This window comes from Belonocnema kinseyi, chromosome 4 (assembly GCF_010883055.1).
Source record: "Belonocnema kinseyi isolate 2016_QV_RU_SX_M_011 chromosome 4, B_treatae_v1, whole genome shotgun sequence".
In the NCBI taxonomy this organism is placed as follows: domain Eukaryota; kingdom Metazoa; phylum Arthropoda; class Insecta; order Hymenoptera; family Cynipidae; genus Belonocnema; species Belonocnema kinseyi.
This window is the reverse complement of record NC_046660.1, coordinates 59,086,392-59,113,259: the sequence shown is the minus strand read 5'-3', so window position 1 is coordinate 59,113,259 and position 26,868 is coordinate 59,086,392. Positions and strand designations below refer to the sequence as shown.

The window sequence follows — 26,868 nt, the reverse complement described above, 5'->3', positions numbered from 1 at the left end:
TGGCGATCCTTCCAGGATTCCTTTGAATCGATACGTCATTCTTTTGGGATCTAAAAGAACCGAATTCCTACCGGAATTACAGTGCGGTCAAGTTTTTTTTTTTAATTCCATCATACCACTGCCACCCTTGATTGGCACGAAATAATCAGGGCATATAAAGATTTTTTAATCTTTAACCAAAAGAGAACACGTAAGTAGTCTGAATTAAGTAGGGCTACCAGTGACTCTTAAGAAAGGAGAGACGTCACTCTCCAAAGCAGACGTCGCGGGAGTTGAAGAATTTCCCAGCCCCCTACGAGTGAAAGAAAATACGTTCAACCTGCATCTAGCCAACGCCAACATCCTCCCTCGCATCCTGTCAGCGGTCGTCAACTGCACTAACGACTGTCAACGTATTGCGTAAGTTAGTATTGACGATTGTACAAGTAAGAAGTGATACGCAGCTTCTTTCTTTAACAAACGACGTGTGAAATAGCGATTGTATAAGTAAGAAGTGATACGTGGCTTTTTTTAAATAAACATCATGTGTAATGATTGTACAAGTAAGAAGTGGTACGCGGCTTCTTTCTTTCATAAACGCAAAAAAAAAATTGTCACCCGCGTCGCGACACACACACCCGCCATAACCAAACCATTGAAGATTATTTTGCGCACACATAAACAATAATTACACTGGCACTATCGGCATATCTAAAAAACTTACTTGAAAATCCGGTCGAGGAATTAGAGGAAATTGAAGAAAATCAAACTTCAGTTACAATGATTCAAGAAAATCTAAATCAGGATAACAACTCAGACTTGCTTCAAATAATATTGGACAAGTCAGCGTTAATGGAAGGTTTGTTTTGAAATGCTGCTCGCAAGGATTTTATTATCTTTGTACAATTTGTCAATTTCTGAATTGATGTAGTCCAAGTCACTCTCGCTCAATGTGCCAAACAATGTTTTAGAAATTGTGCCTACTGCGTTTATTAGTCCGCGTTTTTGTCTGTTGATTCCTAACAGTTTGTCTAATAAATATTTTTGAGTTTCTAATCAATTGATTCTACCGCCTAAAATATTTAGTTCAAATTTTTCGCTATAATCTGTTTCGAACAGCAAAGCAGTTGTCTGATACAACTTACGCAGTTAAAGAAACCGGAGTTCAATTTCGGTTTTATCGATGGATGTGCATAAATGCCAATTTGTGTGGTACAGTCTTGCCGGGCCAAGGTTCTCGGCGAAAATCGTCACATCATTGAGTGACGTAAAGGTGACGTTGGCCAGGACGGCGGGAAAGAGCAGAAAGAGCAGAAGGGAGAGCATGCTTCTTCGATTACGCTGAAATTTTATACAATTTCCGTGTTACTGATAGTATAATTTCAGTTGGTTAGCATGCAAGATATAGTTTGGTATCTCGCAAAGGATTTCATAATTAGTTTCGCCTATTCTCCTGACAATAGTGTAAGGGCCTAACCATTCTCTTACCAGTTTGGTGGCTTCAATGTCGTTGTGTAGGAGAACAGAACCGCCGGGTTAAAATATAGGGTTAATGCGTACAATTTTAGCGTCTTGTGGACGTTTCAGACGCTCTTGCGACTTTCTTATAGCAAATTTCCCTTTTTCGAGATATCCTTCGTGACGTCTCTTCCACTTATCTAATAATTCCTGATATGTTAATGAGCTCGTGGTAGCCAGTGCAGACGGTAAGTTGGCTTTTCTGCCGAAGGTCATCTCAAACGGTGTCAGGCCTGTGCTCTCGTAGACAGCTGTATTGAAAGATCAGCATACTAGATTTAGATTTTGATCCCATTCAGTTTCATTATCTGACATGTATGTTTTTAGTAGTTCCTTAATTGTTCCATGGGTTCTCTCAAGGGCTCCATTGCTTTGTGGATGGAAAGCTGTGGTCCTAATGTGCTTGATTCTGAATAAATTCTCGGACTTTTGGACAAGTTCTAAAATGAAATTCGCACCTTGATCTGTGAGTATGTGTTTTGGGGCAGAGCAAATGTAGATGAAGTGATCCAGTAAATTAGTCAGTATAGTCTCGCTCGTTGTCTCCTTTAAAGGAATCAGGGTAATATATTTAGTGAGGACGTCCTGGATGGATAGGATGTACTTATTTCCGCATTGCGTTACACGCAGTAGTCCAACTATATCCATAACGATTTTCTCGTGTGGTTCCGTCGGTATTTCTGGAATTACGTCTTCTACTTTGGGTCGGATTCGGGTCAGTTTTTCCTGTTGGCAAGTTCGACATTTCTTAATAAAGTCAATTGCATCCTTTTCCATGTCCTCTCAAGAAGTTTGTTCACCTAACCTTTGGATGGTATTGTTTTCGCCAAAGTGGCAGGTCGCTAAGTTTCCGTGTGCTTCTCTTAGTAGATCTTGCTTTTCTTCCTCGTTTAATAGTTTGTCAGGTCGCTCACAGAGGAAAAACTCATGTTCTATAAATTTTGTTTTCAGCAGAAAATTTAACATATCTCGAATGCGTACCCTCTCGATATTAGTGATTAGCGGATCTTCCATGTGAAACTTCAATATCTTCCAGTTTTTAGTAGTTGCGAAGTCTTTTACCTTAGCCTATATTAAATTCATCCAAGCTTCTTCGTTGTAATCTGGCAGTTGTATTCGCAACAACGAGAAGATATTTTTCTTGCTGACTTTAATCTAGTTTTTTTCGCCAACTACGGGTTTGTTTTTCAGCTTGCCCGGCCTGCGATCCATTTTCCAAGAAGAGTATTCTTTGAAAATTTCCTTTTCGTCTTTTGGTTCATGGATTCTTAACCTTGTTGCGATGGGTTGATTAACTTGATTTTATGGTTCTCCCTCTACAAATACTAATGGATTAGAGCAAATCTCCTCAGGTTCTGAGTCATTATTGTCGGTAATTGTCTCATCATCAGATTGTGGGTTATTGTCTTTTGCATTGTCTTCTGTGTTTGCAGTTAAATTTTCTGAAAAATTTTCCAGTTCCTTGATTGGATGCATTCGGGAGAGTCCATCAGCCGCGGTATTGTCCTTGTATTATGAACTTTCGTCCCAATAAATATTGCCGTAGTCGTCTGATTGCCCTAAAAATCGCTAGAAGTTCTTTCTCTGTATTTGTATAGGTTAACTCTGGTGAGTTTAATGTTCTTGAAATATAACAAACAGGGTGTCCTTTTTGAGATAAAATTGCTCCTAAACCTACATTGCTAGCATCTGTGGTCAATGTAAATGTTTAATTGTAATCTGGATATTTTAATACGGGGGAGGAGCAAAGACAATCATTTAATTCTGGAAAGCTTTTCTCACAGGCTGAAGTCCTCTCGAAACGTTGATCCTTTTTTGTCAGTTCTGTCAATGGTTTTACTATGTGTACCATGATTCCAGATGAATTAAGTGAAGATGTAAATTTAATAATCGAAGCTATCAATGATGGCAAGCATGGTATCATTCATCCGCAATTGTTAACACCATGAATTTTGATTGTTGAATTTTAAGAATTTGAAGAAACACTTAACGTAAAATATCCAATCCCTTTGAAGGATATAAATTACCAGTACATCATTGATATCAGAGAAATCGAAATCATGGTATTCGACGGTAAATAACTATATTCCACCAAAATACCTGTACTAGAAGTCGATCAATTTCAGGTCCGAGATTTAATTCCTATTCCACAAAAAAAGGGTCTTAACTTTGTAGCACCGATTCCCCGAGATGAGTACATACTAATTAACGAAGAAAAACTGTTTACGTACCAACTAATAAGAATTTGTTGAAAGACTGTAAGGAATACGACAAAATTAAAATCTGTCAACGGCTACAACCAACTTACCTCATCTCAGAAATGCACACATGCGAAAATCAAATCATTAGAGCCAGTATCAAAACATTGGATTACAAGATGTGCCAGGTTCAATTCAATTCAAAATTGAATTGTTAACATACATAACTTTGGCTAGTAATCAGGGTTACATTTTAATACCCGAAAACGAACTTACGTTAAGTGTTAACTGTCCCGGCGAGATTAAAGAAGTTGTCATTCGCGAGGCGATTCTGGTCCGATCAAGTGAAAACTGCGTTCTTTACTCCGAGTCTATTATAATTAAATTAAAGAAAACATTAAAATTTGCAAAATATACTAGCTACAGGAAGAATATAACAATGCCATTTTCTTCAGCTGAGATCGATCTTTTGAAAAATGATCTGTTTCCATTGCAAAAACAAATTATTCCTGAAACTTTAACTGATTCTAGTAAAACACTAGATGAAATAGAAAATTCGCTGAATAGAATCCAGACCGATAGACGTACTCGATCTCGGACCGAAAAAGCGCACGATACGTTGACCTATCTAAGCTATCTCTCAGTTATAACTAGTGTTTTCTTTGTTTTATATAAATGCGGTATAGTGCAATTAATAAAAAGATGTATGCCTAACGTGTCTGTAAAAATATGCTGCACTACGAATACCGTAACTAATAATTTAACGCCACCACACATAGAAACGTACGTACCTTTCACACCTTCTGTATGAGGAATTGATTCCAATATAACATCCACGGAACCATTAGTAAAAAATGAAATTGTCAAGCTAAGGCGTAAAAATTAAGTTCTTCCAGGAGTAAGAATAATTTAGCATTGGGTGTGTAACAGGTTTCGTAAAAGGAATATGGTTATCCTAAAATAGACTCTTTTGTATGTTAGACTAGGTAAGGGAAGTCGTCCTGGAACGGGACCCAACCTGCAGCCCCGAAGACTGCGGCAGTTGTAAGTTTACCTCCGCTACGGCAAGGCTGTAAAACTCATCTCTTGTTTCCTTGAATAAGGTACTGCATGGATTTACGGATCTATGACAGATATTGAAATGATTTGTTTGTTTATAATTGAAGTGCTTAGACCGTCACAAATGATACTTTAGAATTTTATGGAATTTCACTTTTATTTTATTTACCTATATCTCTTAGCAAGGATATTATTTCTATTTAATTTTAGACTTTTGCTTTTATATTTTTCTAATTTGACGCATTTCACCTCGGTCTTATTTTAATAGCCTCGAAGAAAACAGCATCCTTAAACCGCAACAATATGGTTTCAGAAAAGGTCGCTCTACGCAGAACATGATGCTCAAGATAACCGAAGCCATTAGCTTAAATTTCAATCGAAGAAAACATACTGGAGCTGTTTTCCTCGATGTAGAAAAAGCGTTTGACAGTGTCTGGCATGAAGATCTGCTAAAAAACTAATAAATTACAATTTCTTAAGAGGGCTCATCCTCTTTATAAACTCTTCTCTTTCTAACAAAAAATTCTCAGTCAAAATAGGCCAGACACTCTCGAAAGAGGAACACATCGGAGCGGGTGCGCCCCAAGGCAGCATTCTAGGACCGGTTTTCTTTATTATCTACGTAAACGACATCTCTGAGGTACCCGAAGTTATAATTGGACTATATGCAGATGACACCGCGTTATTCACTTCTTTCTGGTCCGTTCCAAAAATTTTAAAACTACTTAACAAAGCTCTTAAAGTTATCGAGGCTTGGGCTAAAGTATGGAGAATAAAAATAAACGTAGCAAAGTCAGAATCAATTCTTTTTTCAGACAGAAGAAAAGTTTAAATTGGTCCACCCAAAATGTTTAACGAGCCAATAGAATGGAAAAATTCCGTAAAATACCTAGGAGATAAACTTCACAAACGTCTTAATTGGAAGCAGCATATCCATGAAACTAAAGGAAAGCTCTCGGGGTTCTCTCACGCTTAAATCCCATTATTAATAGACACTCGAGTCTAAAACCCGAATATGGACTCCTAATCTACCAAATTTTAATCCGAAGAATCATAACTTATGCATGTACAATATGGGGAGGTGCGTCAAAAACTAATATCAACCACATTAAAATCATACAAAATAAATTTCTCAGACATATCACAAAAACCCCAGATATACTAAGAATTTCGCAAACACGCGATGCAAAAAGACTTTCTCATGAAATAAGTCACTAAGGTCGAAGTGGCCCTGCCATCCCCGACCTACTAGAAAATTTCTTTTTTTTTCGTCCCTATACTCCCACTTCCTTCTCTTCTTCTTTTCCCATCTTTCCTTCTATAAAAGAAATTAACAGATTGTTGTGGTCTTTTCTCGCTTGCGGGCTTTTTTCCACACCGAATTAACATCACTTTTAATGCCAGTCATGTCAAATTTGTTTGAAATTGTGTAACAATGCCCAAACCCACCCCTTTTTCTTCTTCTTCGAAAGTCCGCACTCTTGCTCGGACGATCGCTTGGGTTACCTCAGTCTCTCGATCATCTTCGAATACCTTGTGTACCATTTTATGAGAGTAAAGAAGTGCATTTTCAATCTAAAAATTATTTCAGCGTTTTTTCTCCATCCTTTTCTCACCTTCCTACCCAACACGTCTCTCTCTCATTCCCATTACCTCTCTCTACTCTAAACCGGTAAGCTCTTTACAGCCACGCCGCTTTCTGTACTTACTTAAAGGCCGGTAAATTCTCTGCTGCCCCGCCGGCTCTCTTTTTCTAACTTCACAGGCCGGTACGATGTTGCAGCCCCGCCTCCCTCGCTTTCCTATCTCTCTCTTTCTTCTGGGTTGGTAAGCTCTCTTCGCAGCTCATGTCGCTTTTAGCTAATCTTCTTTCGCGGACCAGTAAGCCTTCTTGCGATGCCGATAGTCCTTGCTATATTTTTTTCTCTCACTTCTACCCTCCCCAGACATATGCCTGGAAAGAGCAAGACCTTTGTCCCCGTTCTGGCAAGCGTACCCGAGTTCGCCGCCGCTTAGACGCTCTACCGCAATGATCCTAGATTTGAAATGAGGTACACTCCAATACTATTACAGGTCTATATCCGTGTGAATATAGTAGGAGACGATATACATTAATGCGTTGCGCCCGCAACCAATTTCTCCTCTTCTGCATTTGAAAACTCGAACGTGCACAATTGCCGTTCGGCACATTTCGGCGGTTCTATTTATATCTCTATCTGCTTTGAAATAAAATCAAGAGAATGGGATTTTAATATTTCCAGATTTCGTTGCTGGCGATTTTCATGATTTGAATACTTCGCGCGCCTCTTTATATAATAGTCTTATTTATAGCTTGTTTCAAATTTGAAAGGAATTACAGAAATTGGCGATTTTAGAATTCATCTAGTTTGGATAAAAACTCAATTATTTGGTTGAAAAATTAATTATTTTGTTGAAAATGTAACTATTTTGTACAAAGTCCTCTTTTCTATCAAAAGTTAAAATACTTTGTTTTTACTTATTTTTTTTATTTGAAGGTTCATCTCTTTCGTTGAAAATTAATCTATTCAGATGCAAATATGTTTTGTGTTTTTGAAAATACATTTTTGAAGTTGACAATCTATACCATTTTTGGTTAAAAAAATCATGTATTTTGTTAAAAATTCGTCATTGTACAAATTAAATTGTTTTATGAAAAATGTATACTTTTAGGTTAAAAATTAAATTTTTGGTTTGAAATGTGAACTGTAAATATTGTTTATTTGCAAATTCGTTTTGTTGTAAATGCAACTATATTGTTGAAAATTAAAATCATAATTTTTGTGTACCTTGTTTCGTAGAAATTTAATCTTTTTGGTCAAAGATGCAATTGTTTGGTTGAAATATTAACCTCTACATCTTCTTGGGTTTAAAAGTCGATTGTTTCACAAAGAGTTGAACTACTTTGTAAAAAAATACGCTTTTTTGACAACGTTTTATAATTATGTTTGAAAATTTAACTATTTGGTTGAAAGTTGAACTCTTTGATTGAAAACTCATATTTTTTGAGTAAAAATTCAACTTTTTGTAGACAATTAATCATTTTTATGTAGAAATTGAACTATTCCATTTTTGGTTGAAACTTTATCCCATACATTGTATTAGTAAACACTAATTATTTGAGAAAAACTTAATTTATTAAGTTGAAAAGTAATTTTTTTGGTTGAAAATTGATATATATTGTTAACTGAATTTTTTCCTAACATTAAAAAAACTGAAAAATAACAAAATTGCCTTAAAATCGACCTGATTCTTTCTTTTCTTTTAATTTTTAAAATCTTTTCAAATACTCACATAAAATTAATTTTTCAAAATAAAAAGTCATTTTGAATTTTCTTACTAATCACAACAATTTTTGTTATTCTTTTTAAACATTTTACAATTCTCAAAAATTTTAATTTTTTTTTTAAATCTGCGAAAATCTACATCGTGTTTCAAATTATTCGAAATAATTTCAAGTTTTAAATTAATTTCGAATCTTTCTTTTTACATTGAAATTGTAGCGTTAAACGTTAAAATTTAGCTTATTACAATTTTAACAATTCAAGGCTTTCGATTTCGAATCATTCTGTTCAAATTTGTATAGATTTTAATATTTGTTTATAATGGATTGTTTTTAATGAACGGTTAACTATTGCTAATAATTAACGAAATTTCCTTTTATAATTAAAAAATTTCAAATCAAATGGGTTAAAAATAAAATTCTTTTAGACTGAAATAATATTTGAAGTCATAATTGTAAATAATTTTAAAAACTAATATCTATTAATTCTTTAATTTTGAAGGGATTCAGAATCATCTTGTAAAATGAATTATTTTTAAATTTTTAATACCTTCAATTCAATTAAATTTTTTTTTCAAATTCTTGAAATTAAAAAAAAATCATAATCCAAAACAAATAAATTAATTTTCTATCAAATAATTGGTGTTTTAACTAATACAATGTACAGAATAAAATTTCAACCCAAAATGGAATAGTTCAATTTCCAGATAAAAACTGTGATAAAAAATTGAACTGAGCAAGAAAAAAACTAATTTTCAACAATATTGTTAAATTTTCAAGGGAAAAGGTGAATTTTTGACCAAAAAGGTTAATGTTCTATAAAAAAAAAACGATTTTTCAACTTAACCAATATACACGATTACTTTTTAATCAATCCTATAATAGTTACGTTTGCAGATAAAGATAAATAATTTTCAACAGGAAAAATGAATTTCCAACAAAGTTGTTAAATTTTCGACCAACAAGATGAATTTTCAACAAAGAAAATTAATGATATACAAAAAAGAAAAATTTCGAACAAAATACCTGAATTTTAAACGAAATTATTTAATTTTAAAATCAAAAAGACATATCATCTACATAAAGTTGAATTTTTTAAGCGAAAAATATGAGTTTTCAATCAAAGAATTAAACTTTCAACCAAATAGTTAAATTTTTTTAATTTTTAGTTTCAAAAATGTATTTTTAACGAAAGAGATGAACCTTTAAATAAAAAATAAATCAATTTTAACAAAGTAGTTGAACTTCTGATAGAAAGAGGACTTTTTTAAAAATACTTAAATTTTCAACAAAATAATTAATTTTTCAATCAAATAATTGAGTTTTTATCCAAACGAGATAAATTCCAAAATCGCCAATTTCTTTAATTTCTTTCAAATGCGGATCAAGATATAAATAAGACTATTAACTGTTAACTATAAATAATAATTAGAAATATTAAAATCCCAATCTCTTGATTTTATTTCAAAGCAGATAGAGATAAAAATAGAACCGCCGAAGTGTTGCAACCGGCAATCGTGCACCTTCGAGTTTTCAAATTTATAAGAGGAGAAATGGGTTGCGCTCGCATCCCAGTAATGATCATCGTCTCCTACTATATTTACACGGACATAGACCTGTTATAGTATTGGAGTGTACCTCGTTTCAAATCTGGGATCACTGGACCATAGAACCATAGAACGTTTCATCGTACACCTTCCCGCCTCCTCTCAAGTCCGATTCATTTGGCCTCAATCATCCTCTTCTTCCTTCGCGGTTTCGGGCCATCTGGATTCATCCAGGCGTTACGAGATCCCGGACGTTCCGCCTCTCCAGCTAACCATTCCCTCTCCCCACAAGCGTTTTCGGGTAGAGAAAAGCGACGAATGGGTCATCATCATCGATGAAGATGAACTCCTCCGCTCGCCTATGACTCGTCCCTCGAAACGCCCTTGTGGTGAGGTCTGCAGGGGCCCTCCACCAACACCTGGTCCCTGGCCCTCACGTCTCCGGACGTGCCAGGGCCCACCACCAGAACGTGGTAGCAAACCCAAGAATCTGATCATGAGGGGGTCCTCCATCACCAGTACGAGTCCATGGACGGCCTCCAGGTTTGGAGGTATCTCTTGACCACAAACGGTGCACCCCGCAACCCGTTGCAGCCGCCGACCAGCCGCCAGAATCAAACCCGGTTGATGGATCGACTTGACGAGTTTCTGCGGGTCAACAACCGAAACTTGCCCGTCCATGGGCCGTTTCCAACTCCGACCAGCAGCCGCATATTGAGTCACGACCTTCGGTTCCTCACGGAACCTGCTCACACTCCCAACGCAGTTCAGTCTTCGGTTCCTCTGGAACCGACCACACACCCGGCTTGTATCAAAATATAAAATATTACATTTTTAGATGAGAATTCGCCTTTTTGGTTGAATGAAATTCAACTAAGAGACTAAAAGTTAAAAAACCTTTATGTTTTGGTTAAAGATTAATAATTTTAATTAGAAAACAAACTGCTTGGTTGTGAATAAACTTTCTTGTTAACATTTATTTTATTTTAAAATTCACTCTGATTGTAAGATTCATATCTTAGGTGGAGATATAAACTACTTTATGCCGATGAAGCATTTCTTTAGACAAAATAAATTACTTTTGTTTGCATAATTATGTACTTCTGGAGGCAATTTTTATTTGATTAGAAAAATTGAAATATTCAGAACAAATAAAAATTTATTTAAATAGAATAATTATTTTCCTACAGTAAACATTCATTAATTTGGCTGAAAAAAATTTCTTTTAAAGTTTCCGTCCATTCGTCACTTATACTTTTGTATGCAACAAGATGTCCCAGAGATAATTTTTTTTTAAATTAAAGAAACGTGATTTTTAATAGGTAAATAATAAATGATCCAGGCCAATCAGTGTCATCATTTTTTCTAAAAATGCTGAAAACCAGAACCACAATTAATTATATTGCTAATTGTTGATAAACGCTATTGCTGTAGTTTGATAAAAATGTATGTAAATAAAAATCCTTAATGAGCATATTAAATTTGTTTGATATTTTTATTAATCTATGCTACAAGATAACACTTTTCACTCTTATTATTTATTTTTCTAAACATCATTCTAACAACTAGAAGGCAATGTTCATAAATTAAATACAGGTTACGTCAGGTTTAAAATTTCGTAATACGACCTTCTAATTCTTTAGCAGTGTTTATAATGCTACACTATTGCGTTATTTCATTAAAAATGTCTATTTTTGATGTTTTCCATTTTATGATCTTTTTTAATTAAAATATTTCGTTCGTCGTAAATCTATTTAGTTGTATCAAGCAATAAGCTATAAATCGAATCATTTGATTAATTATCAAAATAGGTTAATTTGATTAATTTTGATTCAGGGAGACCTGAAAGAATGAGATAAAACCATGAGATAAAAAGCTACACAATTAAAATAACCTTCTTCAAGCACCTAATTTTATAATGATGCAAGCCGCTGCTTATTTGAGGAAAATAATTTTCACAAAGATAGCTAAGCAATTTCGATTTTCTATGGATAATAAGGTAAAAATGCTAATTGACAAACTTTTGAAAATGAAAAAAATTTGCCTACAAAATCTTTATTTTCATTCAATTTACTTAAACAATCGGAAGGCAATACTTTTAAACTGAGGACGGCTACATCTCGTTTACAAACTTATAGCTTGACCTTCTAATTGTTTTCATTGAGTTAAGAATGTAACACCATCGCGTTGTTTTATTAAACTTTTCTTTTTTCTAGTTTTCCGTTCTTATAATATAATTCTTTTTATTATTACATATAGTCCTAAATAAATATATTTATTTGCGTCACGCAACTCGTTTTTTTTCTACGAAATTAGCAAAATAATTGAATTACTGATTTTTCAATACTTGTCAGTAGCCTAATTTCACACTTATTGAAGCTGATATTTTCAAAGCAAATAGTTTTTACAAATTTTTCTAGAAAATTTAAACTTTTTATCAACAATGAATAAATTATACAAAAACAAATTTTTAAAATCGAAAGCAGAAATCTGTTGAAATATAGCTCAAAAGAAAGCTGAATATACATTATTCAAAACTTTAATTCAAAATTTTTAAAATGCTCTTAATTTGATAATTTTGGTTGGAAATATCTGCAAGGAACGTAGCCTTCATTTTAAAATCCCAAGAAGTGTATAAAGGCTGACTCAATTGTACAAATCCTATAAAAGTTAGCATTGCTGTAACTTCCAGGTAACCGTGCATACAGACATACGGACAGACACCGACAAAATTTCATGATTTTTGGATTCCGTAAACGAAAATCTAAACGAAATTGTTTTTACTTTTTTCCATGTTAATTAGCTAATTTGGATAACGCTAATGTTATTTTTATCAATCAATGTAATTAATAATGTCATTACTAATGTAAAATTTTATTATTACATTTTCAATTGAAGTAATTAATTCTTAAACAAAAATGTGATTTTTAACAAAATAGTTAAATTTCGCACCAAACTGATGAACCTTTGATAACAAAAAATCTATTTAAAAAAAATTTTAATGATGTATAGTTCCTTAAAAAACATTTAAAATGAAAAATAAGTTAAATTGAAACAAAAGATACGTATTTTCTCTCAAAATAATTGAATTTAAAATTAAAGAAAAGCAGTCTGCTATTTTTTTTAAATCGGTATTTTAAAATTTACACATTAGTGTAGTAGTATATGGCGCATGAATCGCCGATTAAGAAATAGAGGCTATTTTTTTAAAAAGCTATAGAAATATGATATTTTTGCTATATTTTAAAAGAAAAAAAGTAAAAGTCAAATTTTATACACTTATTCTACACATGTCGAGTTTCAGTATGGGCTAGAATTAAAATTTTTTATTATTATTTAGTCGATAGTTTAAACAATAAAGTTGACAAAAAGATCGAAAATTTTTAAACTCCACCATTTTGTTATATGTTATCACGTGTGAATTATCGCACTTCACATTATGGCTATTTTTTTATAATTTACTAATTTCACAACCTTTTCTATTTTCGATGGCTTGAAGTCGAGGTATCGTGTCATTTAGTTTCAAACAGGGATAACTTCAGGCTGTCGTAACAGCGATATATTTAAATCATAAAAAAGCTGTATTAACTTCAAACGCTTTCTTTGACTTCTTAGAAGTTTGAAATTAATAAATTAATTTTACTATGATAAAATAATGTTTGAAGAAGTAATTAAAAATTGAAGACTGTTCCCTTAACTATTTAACTAAAACGATGAATCACCAACAAAAAATATGTTAAAGAAATAGTTGAATTTTCATGCCAAAAGATGATTTTTCTGCCAAAAGAAGACGATTTTTCTACAATATCGAGTTTGTATTTAGCATCTGTTTTGTTGCATTCAGATAAATAAGTGTTCTACCAAAAAATTACGCATCTTATCAAAGAATGGTGAAAAATAAAATTTTTATATCTTTTTTGGAAACATAATTTTTGTGCAATGATCTTCTTTTGCATCTTGCATAGTTTAACGGCGAAATGTAATTTCCTTTTATTTCTTTTTTATTATGTTCTTAAAGCTCAAAATTTGAATTTTTTATTTTTTAAGAACATTTAAACAGTTGTTATGGTGATTTTGTAGAGCTTTCGTAAGCAAAGTGTTTATTTTTTTGGCTTTTTCATATCGTTGAGTAGAAATTAATTATTCTGATTTAATAAAAATTAAAATAAATAAATTATTTGAAACTTGACATAAATGTTCTCTGGATTTATCAAAGATTACTATTAATTTGCAGATTCGTAAAAGGCAAATGTTCAATTTAGGATGAAAGAGTAAGAAAATTAATAAGAACTAATTTCAATTTCCAATATCAAAATTAAAAAAAACTCTGTTCCGATGATTGAACAAAATTTTGTCGATTGTCCAGCATGAGTATGAATGCCGAAACGTTGATGATTATAATAAATATTTAAAAAAAAATTTTATTGGGATTTGGTAATGGTTGGAATAAAGAGGACGAAAAAAATAAAAAAAGAGAAGGAAGGGGATTTGGTTGGTTTCCTTCTCATTTTTCTTTCCTCCTTTTTATTTTCGTCCAAAGTAAGGATGAATAATTTTAATTTTCTTTTCTTTTTTTCTTTTTTAGGGGGAAAGGAGGGGAGAAAAGTGTTCTTTTTTTTTATTCCAATGGGAATATTTTGTAGTGGTTGTCCAAATTTGGTCGTTAGATTCTTGATTTTGTTTTCAGGAATTCTGTTTATCAATTTCATTATTGGACGTTAAAAACGGATTTTACATTGGATTGTTTTCCTATTTAAATATCCTTAATTTTAATGTTCCAGCATTTTAGGAGAAATTTAAAAACTACGTATTAAATATAATTAATAAATATCAAAAGTCTCATCGAATGGAAATCAAGAAACATGATATAAAGAAATTTCATCTTTGTCAACTAATAATTTATATAGTACTTTGAATATAAAATTTCTTGTCTTCCTTCAAGTTCAAGAAGCGCGAAAAACAATTAATGGAGAGTTTAATTGAGAATAGTTTTATTCCTGTGTATTTAATAATTTGAGAATAGTTTGTATTCATATAATATTTCTTTTATTTCTTCTGTCGAATAAGATGTTTGTTTAGAGAACATTAAAAAAATTAATTTTTATAAAAAGATTCATAATTTTCAGTTAAAAAAATCAGGTATTTTTCTAAAAATTCTTTTCTTTTTTTTGCTGAGTAGTATGTGTCTTAAATACAGACATTTTAAATTGAAAAATGATCTTCTTTGGTTAAAAATCAAAATATTTTGTACGAAATTCGACTTTTTGGTTGATCTTTTGATGTCTTGAGTAAGAAAGAAAGCCCTACGTAAAAAAAAACTCATGAACATGAAAAAGGCAAAAATGATTAATCGTGATTTGATAGTTTAAACAAAGTTGAAAAAATATATTTTTTTTCAGAATTTTAAACATATAATGCATTAATATGGATTATAAATTCTTTTGGTTGCACATTGTCCTTATTTCTATATAAAATTTCAATTTTTTATTCAAACTTTTTAAGTATTCTTCTCCTTGAATAAACATACGCAATGTTCTAGCATTTATACTCTCTCCAAACAAAAATAAAACCCTATTTTAAAATTGTAATCCTGAGCTAGCCCATTTTCACTTTCAAAATATTTCCTTCTAGTTGTTTGTAAAACATTAAGAAAAATAATTGAAGTTCTATATTACAATGTTTAAATGGTTTATCAACTAGTTATGCATATTCAGGGTTCTCTTAAAAATAATTTTCTACAGAATTACGTTTTCGATTTTCAAAATTTGTTTTTGGTTGTACATTATTCTAATTTATCATAGGAAAATTTGAAAAGAAATTTGCAAGTATTTGAGAGAGCATGTCCTTATATAAAATATATTATTTAAAAGGTTTCGAATCAATCAAATATTAATGTAAAAATTGCAATCGAAATTGATTTTCGTCATTTAAGCTTTTTATAAACAGTGACGAAAAAGAGTTCAGAAATAATGAGAAATCTTACTGATGCTAGGTATAGGTTTTTAAATAGTTTTAGGGAAAGTTGTCACACTGGTTTGCCTGAACGATTTACTATTAATATTACTAAATTTACTTCAGGCTGAATATGCACTGTATATTAAAATAATCGCATTTATATGACGAAAAATATACTTATGTATTTTAAATTTCATTAATATTTATGTAACGCTTTTTTCGCATAATTTTCCTAAAGTCAGCGTCCTTTTTCCCTATTAGAGTTGAGTTGAAAAGACGAATTTCTTATGAGAAAGTTAAATATTTAACAAAAAAGTTTACTTTTAACCAACAAATTTATGTGAATTTATGTGAATTTATTTCAATTCATGTGAAGTAGAATTTCTCTCTACGATCACCTTGAATAGCTATTTTTGTGGGAATAATGGTGGGAAAATAAAAATAAAAAAGTTGTTATTATTAAAAACGACTTGACAGATTTTTATAAACAAACTACACGTTGTAGACATTTAAAGTTTATAACAATAAAATTGTTGTTCAAATACAGGTAAAATTGAAATTTACAATTAATAAAAATAAATTTTGAGGATATCCTTTAATTGTAACACATTAAAAAAAAATTTCAGGACCGCACGGTGGCCGGGAGCAGTACACTGTAACTATGAGAATTTACTTTTGTTCATATTGTTCCACGACTTTCAAAACTTAAACAATAATATGTTATAAATAATATTATTAGAAATATTCCTGTCAAATTTGGATGTACTTATTTTTGAACACATACTTTGAAAAAAAATTTCTTTAATTCAACATTTTTTCAGTCCTGTAATTTTTTTAACTAGCCTCATTAGTGTCTACAACATATATTTTGTTTATCAAAGTTGGTTGATACGTTTTCTAGGATATAACTTTTTTCTACTTTCAACAAATTTAAAAACTATAGGTTATAAAAAATATTTTAATAAATTTGTCTGTAAAATCAAAGTGTGGTTAGGCGCGAACATAATTTAATTTTCTTTTTTGAAAAATTGAAAATTTGTTTCAAATTTAAATTTTTGCAAGTATTACATTTTTGTAATAGATTGATTGGTCTTTATCCCATATTTTTTTTTCTCTTAAAATAGGTCGATGAGGTAGCAAATAATAATACTTCCTGTACTTTTATTTCCCCCGTACACAAGTCCCATAAATCTTCGTTTCCAGGACTATCATTAGGAAATTTTTTTCACGATGTTCTAACATTTTCAAAAATTGAACAAAAGTATAGCTTCTAAAGTGTATTCTAAGGAGTGTGTATGTGAAATATATGTGCTTACTCTAGACATAATCTCAAAAACAAAACTTTTAATTCAAAATTTGGTTTGCATGAAATTTGTTTCGAAATATTTTTTCTTAGTTTTTGCAATAGCTTTCTTAGGGTCTACAATATATATTCTGTTCTTAAAAATCGTTCTAGCTAGTTTTGAGAAAAACCACTTTTTCATGGACTTGATTTAACCCACCATAATTCCCACAAAAATGAAAAATATAAAATCCTTTAATATCACTTAAAATCTTTTAAAGCCTGATGAAATTATTAAAACAACTAAAAACCTCTTCAAATACCATAAAATCCGTTGAAATGCTTTAGTATGTATCGAAATTATTTTAAATCGATTAAATTAATGGAAATCTGATTAAATTCCTAGAGGTCCTTTAGAAATTCGTAAAATACCTTGAGTATATTTAGATTCTCTCTAAAACATTTTAATTATTTAAAATAGTTTGTAGTCATTTGATGCGTCTGAAAATCCACTGAGATATGCTAAAATACTTTATAATGAATGTCAATATTTAATTTTTCCTAAATCTTGGAAAATCTTTTGAAACATTGTTTAAATTTAAAAAATGGTTATAAGTTTGATATCTTAAGTTAAAACTATAAAATGATATGTCGGATGAGGGAATGTTATTAAACACGAGGTCCCGTAGAATCATATCCATTTAACAAATTTCTAGAAGTGCTTGAAGGGCGCTGTGCGCGAGTACTCAATCGGGTATATTGCGCAATATAATGCCACAAGACCAGTGCGAGGCAATTTTTACATGCAGTATATATTATAGCACTCACCAACAGAATCAAGCAAAAAAATCGCAATAGTAAGCAGCAATGATTCAACCAAAATCATCATTGTTCCTATCGAAGGGTTAAATTCGTAAATGTAACTGATAAATTTCTAACGAAATCACGGCTATTTATACTGACGATTTATAAGCCCGCAGCAGGAAAATCAACACGATTATTGAAATTCTCATAACCTTGATCGGAGACGCAATTCAATTAATTTCATACAAAAGCAAGGTCTTATAATGAATATAGCATAGGCTATTATTATTTGCTGTGTGCTTCTATTATAATTATTTTTCTCTTTGCGTTATCCACGCAGCAAGGAAAAGAGCTGAAAAACTGAGGAAAATATATTCTAGAATTAATTTTCTTCGATTTAAACAAATTGAAGTAGCTTTATACAAAATTTTACGAATTTCTGTAATTTGCAGAAGCTATAATTTTCACTCTTTCATTGTATATTGCATCGTCCAAAACAAAATTTTCCAAAATTAAATTTTGGTGAAAGAAATGCTGGTGCCCACAAAAATAAAAAAGTCGAATAGAAAAGGTTTTTTTCTTAGCAGTTACTCGAATCTTTTGTTGAATTTGGAAAAATATAAAGGTTCGATGAGAAAATCTATATTTTTTTTTAGTCAACCTTGATATTTCGAATACGTGTAGCTTTAGAAGAAAGAATTTAAAATTAAACAAATTGATTTATTTTATAATTTACGTAATTTATTTAATTTCAAGATAAAAAATTACAATTAAAAATAGTTTCAATGGAACTAATAATAATTTCTGATAATTGATAATAAATAAAGAATATATGTATTAAATTTACAATATCGATTTAAAAAAATTATTCAACGTAATACACATTTTCATTTAATTTTATTTTTCTCTTCATTTCCAAAGCTTTGCAGAACATGTGTAACTTTTAATTATAAAGTAATAATTTATCAAGATTTCGTATTGTGAAATACAGTTTTATCAATCACATATACCAGATTTGAAGATAACAGATAAAACTATTACAAAGTATTATTTCACTAAACACAATCTTGCCGGTTTATTACTTTGATAAATAAAAAAGTTAAGTACATTTATGATATTTCTAGAACAGAGAGATTAAGAACTAAAAACAAAATGACTTTGTTTTATCCTCATACTGCGCGTCAGAATGATTGAATCACAATTTAAAAACTGAGCTTTTAAAGGAATTTCAAAAAAGATTTAAACGAAAATCATTAGTTTGTTACGAAGACTCAATAAAAAATCCGACCCTTTTAATCAAAATTTAGCTAGTAGAATAATAATCTGTATTGGTTGCGAATTCAGCAATTTTGTTGAAAATTTATTCAATGGTTAAGTTTAAAATTTAAGTGCATTATCGAAAGCCATATTCTTTGATGACAAATTAATTTCGTCGGTTGAAGAATTAAGTGTTTCGTGGAATATTCGGTTTCTTTGGTATAAAATTAATTTTCCAAACTGCCAATTAAAATAATCTAGTTAAAAGTAATAATTTTAGTTAAGCATTTATCCTTCTTAGTGAAATTTCATTTCTATGGTTCAAAATCAATCTATCTGCGGTTAAAGGTTAATTCCTTCGCGTAGAAATCCTAATATTACATTTTCAGTTTAAAATATATTCCTTTTGTAAAAATTCGACCATTTTTTGGGTTCGAGAATTAGGACTTGAAAAATAACATTTTATCTTTATAATTTCAACTATTTTGTTGCAAGACCATATTTGCCTGTTAAAGATTAAAATAGTTTTTGTACACATTTTGTGCTGGCAGGTTAATCTATTTTGTTGACATCTTCTTCCCTCTTGGCTGAAGAATCTTTCATGGTTGAAGTTGAATTATTTTGATGGAAATTCGTCTTTTTGGTTTTAAAATACGTCTCTTTCGATATTTTCTTTTTCTTTAATTCAACTGCCTTGTATTAAAATTAATGATACAATTATAACACTTCTTAATGAGAATTGACCTTTAATTGTCAATTTAAAATTTGGTAGCAGATGCATGCATGTTGTCAAAAATTTCTTTTCAGTTTTTTGTTAGAAAATATATCTGCCTAGTTGAAAAATGGCCTTTTTAGTGGGTAAGATAGTAATAGATGAATTTTTTATCAAAAGGATGACAGCTCCTCCAAGAAAAAATTTTCACAAAACAAATTACTTTTTTAATGAGGAAAAAACCCAATTTTTAACAAAAAATGTACATTTTTAAACTTGGTCAGAAATGTTTAAATTTTGAGTATAAGATAAATATTAAATAAAATCGAATTTTTTAAGTAAATGGTTGTGTGTTGAACCGAAGAGATAAGTTTTCGAGTAAAATGATAAATTATCGTCAAAGTAGTTTAAATTTTAACTAAAGAAATAAATGTTAAAAAATGCCATAGTTGATATTTTAGACACCAAATTTTCAGGAATTAGAATATTTAAAAATTCAGATTTTTGGCATAAAAATAAAAAAATAAAATTTTTTTGACCAGCAAGACAAGCTATGGGAAAACTGAGTAGACAAACGTTCTTCACGAAAATAAGAGCTGTATATATCTTATCTGTCATTTTTCGATGAGACACAATATCTTTTGTTTTAATCTTGAAAAGTGGCATTACAAATAAACAAAGTGAATTGTTAAGCTAAGAGACACAATCTAAAATTAAATGTTTATTAAGAAATAGTTTTCAAATTATATATGAAAATTTTATTTTAACCTTTTTTTTGATAAAAGACGCGCGATGTAAAAATTCTTGTAAAGATAGAAAAAATTGTTTTTATAACGTTAAACACTGAAAGTTAAAAAATGTAAAATCCTGTAGTTTTCTGTAATACCTGCCGGATTTTACAATAGTTATTCACAATATTTAATTTTTTTACATTTATCAGAGATAATTCCAGAAAATTAAATTTTAAAATGAATTGTTAAAATATAATTAAATTTATTCAACCAAAGAGATGAAATTTAAATCTATGTGATGAATTTTCTTCAAAAAATTTTCAATTCTTAATTAAAGCAAAAAGAATTAAGAAGAATAGAATTTTGAAACGAAATAGTTACATATTTAACCAAAAAGATATATTTAATACTAAAATAACAAATTTTCATCAAAGTACAACTTTGACAAAAGAAAACAATTTTTTTAAACTTTCATAGTTGATACTTCAGACGAAAAATTCTTCATGGTTATTTAGAAACCGGTAAATTCATCCTAAAAGTCATAAAAATAATTACAATTTACGTATCGCTGATAATAAAAGAATCCAACTATTTTTAAAGAAAAACAAGGTCTCATGACGTATAATATAACACGTGTTATGATTATTTGCCATAAATTTATTACCTACTTATCTCGCTCTTTTTATATCGATGTAAAAGGTAAATTAGTTGAAAAAATATGAGAAAAATAGTTATTATAATGAATTCCCTTTCATCTGAATAAATAATAATGTTTGAACCAAAAAAATTTAATTTCAAGAAAGAAAAAAATGTAGGGTACGCTGTATCAAGGATATAATATCTATATTTGAATTCAAGTAGTATAAATTTTAAGTGAAAATGTTAAAATTAAACAAATTATTAATTCTTGAATGAATTAAAGTAATGAATATTGGTTTGATGAGCATGTATTCTTTTCAAATTTCAATCAACCTTGTTCTAAACCAAATTTTATTGATTAAACCCAATGGTAAATCAATAAATGTAAATAATATCTACGAAGATTATTTTGAATTATTACTAATATTTAATATTAGTTGGGTCCGATTTTAGATAAGAACTAAAATCGTTTATTTATTAAAAGTTAAAATGACAGGAAATATTTCTCGTCCAATTATCCAATCCATTTTAAGTGATCCAGGCAGTACAACTTAATTAAATATATAGTATAGAGAGCGCATATCCAGTAAATTAAAGGCATTTATGGAATTTAAAGAATTCACGAAATTAAAGGATTTCACGGAATTTATGGAATTCATGGATTTCACTGAATTTACGCATTTCGAACAATTCACTAAATGAAAGTATTTCACGGAATTTAAAGAATTCATGGAATTCAAGGAAATCAATAAATTAACCGAATTCGTATAAATCACGCAAGTCACGGAATTTATATCACGTATGGAATTCACGCAATCCATGGAATTCACAGAATTGAAAAAATTCAAAGAATCTAAAGAATTCACGAGTTTTACGTAATTGAAGAAATTCAAGCAATTCAGGGAATCCAAATAACCCGAGTGAAAATGCTTCGAATTGAGTTCGACTTCGTTATGTCTTGAGTTCGACTCCAAGGCATCGATGTCTAGCTGCGTCTCACAACTGAGTCGAGACATAGGCCTTCGTCTTACGTTTATGGCCACAACAGTTGAAAAGGCGTTTACTTGTCTCAAGTCAAGCCTTGTCTTGGCTGAGATGGTCGGACCTTTTTCGACTCATAAATGAGATTGTCGAGACATAAAGACTTGTCTTTGAGACATAAAAACTTGTCTCCAAGACATAAATTGCAGTCTGGCTCCGTCTCAAAACTTAGATATGCTCAAGTCGAACTTTTCGACTTCAGCATATCTTGATTGGGGACAATTGAAGTCGAACTCAAGTCGAAACATTTTTATTCGGGAATTTATTAAATTCACGGAATCTATGTAATTCAAGAAATTCATACAATTTAATAAAATCACGGAACTCCTTGAATGCACGGAATTAATAGAATTCACGGAATTCCTAAAGTTCTCGAGTTCCGTGGAATTCACGAGATTCACGAAATTCAAGAATTGTCCGAATTCAAGGATTTCACAGAATTCATGAATTGTATAGAATTCAAGAAATTCACTTAATTCATGGAATTCGCAGAATCTACGGAATTAAAGGAATTGATGGATTCATATAACCCTTCGAATTCGCGGAATTCAACGGAACGATGCAATTCGCTGAATTCAAGAAATTTAAGGAACTCACGGAATTCTAAGAATTGACGAAATTCAAAGTATTTCCATATTTTGCGGAATTCACGGACTTAAAGAAATTCACCGAATTTGAGGAATTCCTGGAATTGACGAAATACAAGGAATTCAAAGAATCCAAGGACTTCATAGAATACAATGAAATCAAGACATTCGCAGAATTCTTGAAATTCACGGAATCTACGTAATTAAAGGAATTGACTAATTCTTACAACGCTTCGAATTCACGGAATTGAACGAATTAACCGACATCGTGGAAATCGTGGAATTCCTGGAATTGTCATAATTCATGGAATTCACAGAATTCATGAAAAACCCTGCAATCAATGAATTCAAGAAATTCACAGAAATCGTGGATTACGAGGAAATCATGGAATTTGATAAATTCCATAAATTTATATCTAATCGTTAAATTCCATGTTCGCCTGACTTCCGTAAATTTCTTGATTTCATTGAATTTCGCGAATTTATTGGATTATATGTATTCCGTGTATCCCGCAAATACATTAAATTCCATTAACTACGCGAATTACGTGAATGTAGTCAATTTGTTAAATTAAATTAATTTCACAAATTATGTGAATTCTACGGATTTCAATAATTCCGTGCATTCCATAAATTCAATGAATTCCGCCAATTGCGTCAATTCTGTGAATTCTGAAAATTTCTTGAATTCCAATAATTCCATGAACTGCGTGAATTCCATAAATTTTGAGAATTCAAGTCTCGGAATAATTTTTCAGTGAAAAAGCTTCGTCTGTTATGTAGTTTACAGCAAGGTAAAGAACATGGAACTATAAATGGAATCGGTGTAGAGATTAGGAAAAAAGATTTTTAAAACCACTGAAATTATTAAAATTTCATTGAAAAATTAATTGCACTTATCGCGGGCGGATGAAAATATATTTTTCGTAATTAAAAATAAAGAATTTGGCACCCAGTAGAAAAGTCGCCACACTCTTTATAATCTTAACATTTTATTCGTGAAAGTATTTTTTAAATATAAATTTGAAATATACTTTCACATTATCATTGATTTTTCATTATTAATTTTTAAACCAACTTAAAATTTACAATAAATAAAAGATGCTACTTATTTATCGCATTAGAAATCTTATTCATGCTTTAATCTTGAAACTAATTCAATTTTTATGTTTCGTTTTGATCGAAAATAAAAGATATTTGTTGGGTCAAGTTATTTATTTCCATTAAAAGAAAATACCTTTTAATTTGTCCTGGATAGGTACACTGTTAAAAATTTCGGTTTAAAACTTCCACAACATGTATTGGAAATTTATGTCTGAAACGTAGGGTAACGCTGCGGCGACGTATCTCGAAATCAAGAATTTAAGGCAATTCAAGGAATTTACGAAATTCAAGAAATTCACGAAATTCGAAGAATTCACGGTATACACGGAAAACAAGGAGTCGAGTCATACAAAGAATTTATGGATTTCGCAGAATTTACGGAATTTACGGACTTCATAGAAGTGACTAAATACAAATAAATTACGAAATTCGCAGAATTAATGGAATTTCAGTAATTCAATTATTTCCCAGAACTTATGTCATTCACTAATTCATCCAATGATTTTACGAAAATCAAAGGGTTCACGTACTTCAGGAAATTTACGGATTCCAAAAAATTCACGAAATTCGAGTAATTCATGAAATTAAATAAAATCACGGAATTCATGGACTTTCCGGAATTTATAGAATTCGTGAATTCATGGTATTTACAAAATTCCTAGAATTCACGGAATTCATGGGATTCAGGAAAATTATGGAACTCACCGAATTCAGTTAATTCGAAGAATTCGTTGATTTTACAAAATTTATAGAAAACACGCAGTTGATGGATATCACGGTTTTCGTGGATTTCACGGAATACAACTCATCCGTGAAATTCAATTCAATCGTGGAATTCGTGCAAATTACAAAATAAAAGAAATTCATGAAATTCAATGAGTTAGTAAAATGCAATAAAATCACGGAATATATAGAATTCATTGACTTTAACGAATTCAATGATTTCCATAAATTCGTTGAATGCCTTCAATTTCTTCAATTCCGCAAATTGCATTAATTCCGCTTGAAACTTCATGGATTGCGCAAATTTCATTAATTTGGAGAACTTCAATTCTATGAATTCGTAGAATTACATAAATTAAGCGTATTTCGTAAATTTCGTGAATTCCGTAAGTTACAAGATTTTCGTGAATTTAGTGAATTCCAGAAATTCGATGAATTCTGTAAATTCCGTGATTTCAGTAAATTCCATGAATGCCGTGATTTCAGTAAATACCTTAAATTCCATCCATGCCGTCAATTCCTTCAATTCCGTGAATTCATTCAATTCCATGAATTCCATAAAATCCACGAATTTCTCAAATTATTTGAATTCCTTGAACTCCATAAATTTTATTCATACCATAGATTCCATAAATTTTGTAAGTTCCTTGAATTCTATAAATTCTGCTAATTCCGTCACTTCTGTGAATATATGCATTCGATGAATTCTGCGAATGCAGTGTGATAGAAGCGCAGGGATAACGGGTGGGGTAGGGGTGGCAGGTAGCAGACAGTGCAGCGTCGTCTTGGCGTTCATTTTCATTCTAGTTTTCGTGGTAGTAGGTGACGCGTCAAGCAGTGAATTTCAAAAAGTGACAGGATTTTAGTGTTTTATGAATCAACGATTACATCAGATTTCCTATGGTAAGTGGCCTTTAATTCTTATTATTTAACTTATGGTTATGTGAAAGTCCAAAATAAAAGGGTTCACTTTTGAGATTTCGTTTTAGAATTCATAGAAGTTGTTGCGTTTGAGAGTTTTCGGAGTCCCGGATCCGGACACGTCCCACATGAAAGATATTTTAAAGAACATAAGATGTCTCCAAAGTGTCTGTCTATTTGTTTATAAAATCTAGAATATGCATCAATAATTAATTAAAAACTTTTGTATATATATTATTTATTTCTGTATGATAATGCTTACAGTTACCGAATCACTCGATTTAAAATTTTTTAACTTAGTAACTGTAGTACTGCTAAGAAAGTCGGTATGGGTTAGAAAATTAAATTCTTTATCTAAAAATCGAAGTACTGCATATTTGTAATGTTTATAACTGTTTGATTGAAAACTAGCCCTTTTAGGAATAAAGGCCAAAAATTTATTTCCAATTTTTTGTATTTTATTTGAATTGCGTCTTGTTCGTGATAAAAAAAATCCATCTTCTTGGTCAAAGTTTCATCTTTTTTCAAAAATTAAGCTATTGCAGTTACCGTTCCATAAATTCAGTTGGAAACGCATCTCTTTGTTTACGAATTAGTTACTTATTAAGAAAGAGTATGATTATTCTTTGCATTTAGTAGTAGATTTTCCTAATAAAACGATTTATTTTTATTTCAAATTATGAAACTTTAACTTTGATAGTAATTTTTTAAACGAAAAAGGTGAAGCTTTAACGAAGAAGATTGATTTTCAAGCACGGTAAATACTGAAATTCAATAAAATACACATGAAATCCTTAATAAATAAAAAATTTTATTTTTTATTGCTAAGAAACGAGAAAGTTACATAAGGGCCATAGGCGAATGATTGAAAGATGGCATTCCTTCTTTACGAAAGAAGACGAACTTTACTTTTTAATCATTGTAATTTGTGATAATTAATAAATTACTTGCTTTTTGTTACTTAATCTGTAAGAAATGTTCGGCGTGGAATTCAATGAAAATAAATTCAAAAAACAAGTTTTAGTCCTATATCGAATAGATGCTTCTGAAAATTCTTAAAGCATATAAAAAGAGCAATATATATAAAAACAATTTGTGACAATAAGCTCTGATTTTTTAAACATTTCGAGCATAAAAGCTAATATATATGTATTATTTTTTTAGGATTGACATCAGCGATTCTTATATGGATGTGCGAAGAGTCTTAATATATCTCGCTACTATCGCTTCTACTCAAAAGTTTTGGAAGAGAGACATTTAATTAAGTTTTCTGTTTAATCGTCCATTCTTTTTATTTTATATATTTTTTCAGATTTTATTTATGTATAATTAATAACTTCTGTATGATATAATAATAATAATAATACTAATAGGGATATTATTACCTATATTAATACCTACTGAAGGCGTTCCGCGTTGATGTCGCGGTAGGGCTTGAGCTCTCCTCTCATGACTTTGACGGCAATGTTGGAGGTAGCATTGCTACTGACAGGGTTTCACATGCCAAATA

The 26,868-nt window shown here is 30.6% G+C and overlaps 1 protein-coding gene across 1 annotated transcript in view; it reads right to left on the bottom strand.

Moving 5' to 3' along the window:
* The window catches only part of LOC117171626, a 33,336-nt gene extending 15,576 nt beyond the window's left edge, over positions 1-17,760 (bottom strand). The window contains exon 1 of the mRNA XM_033359108.1: positions 17,668-17,760. Within this exon, the coding sequence (XP_033214999.1) occupies positions 17,668-17,728 (61 nt within the window). The 5' untranslated portion in view covers positions 17,729-17,760. The remainder of the gene's footprint in view (positions 1-17,667) is intronic.
* Between the last annotated feature and the right edge of the window lie 9,108 nt (positions 17,761-26,868).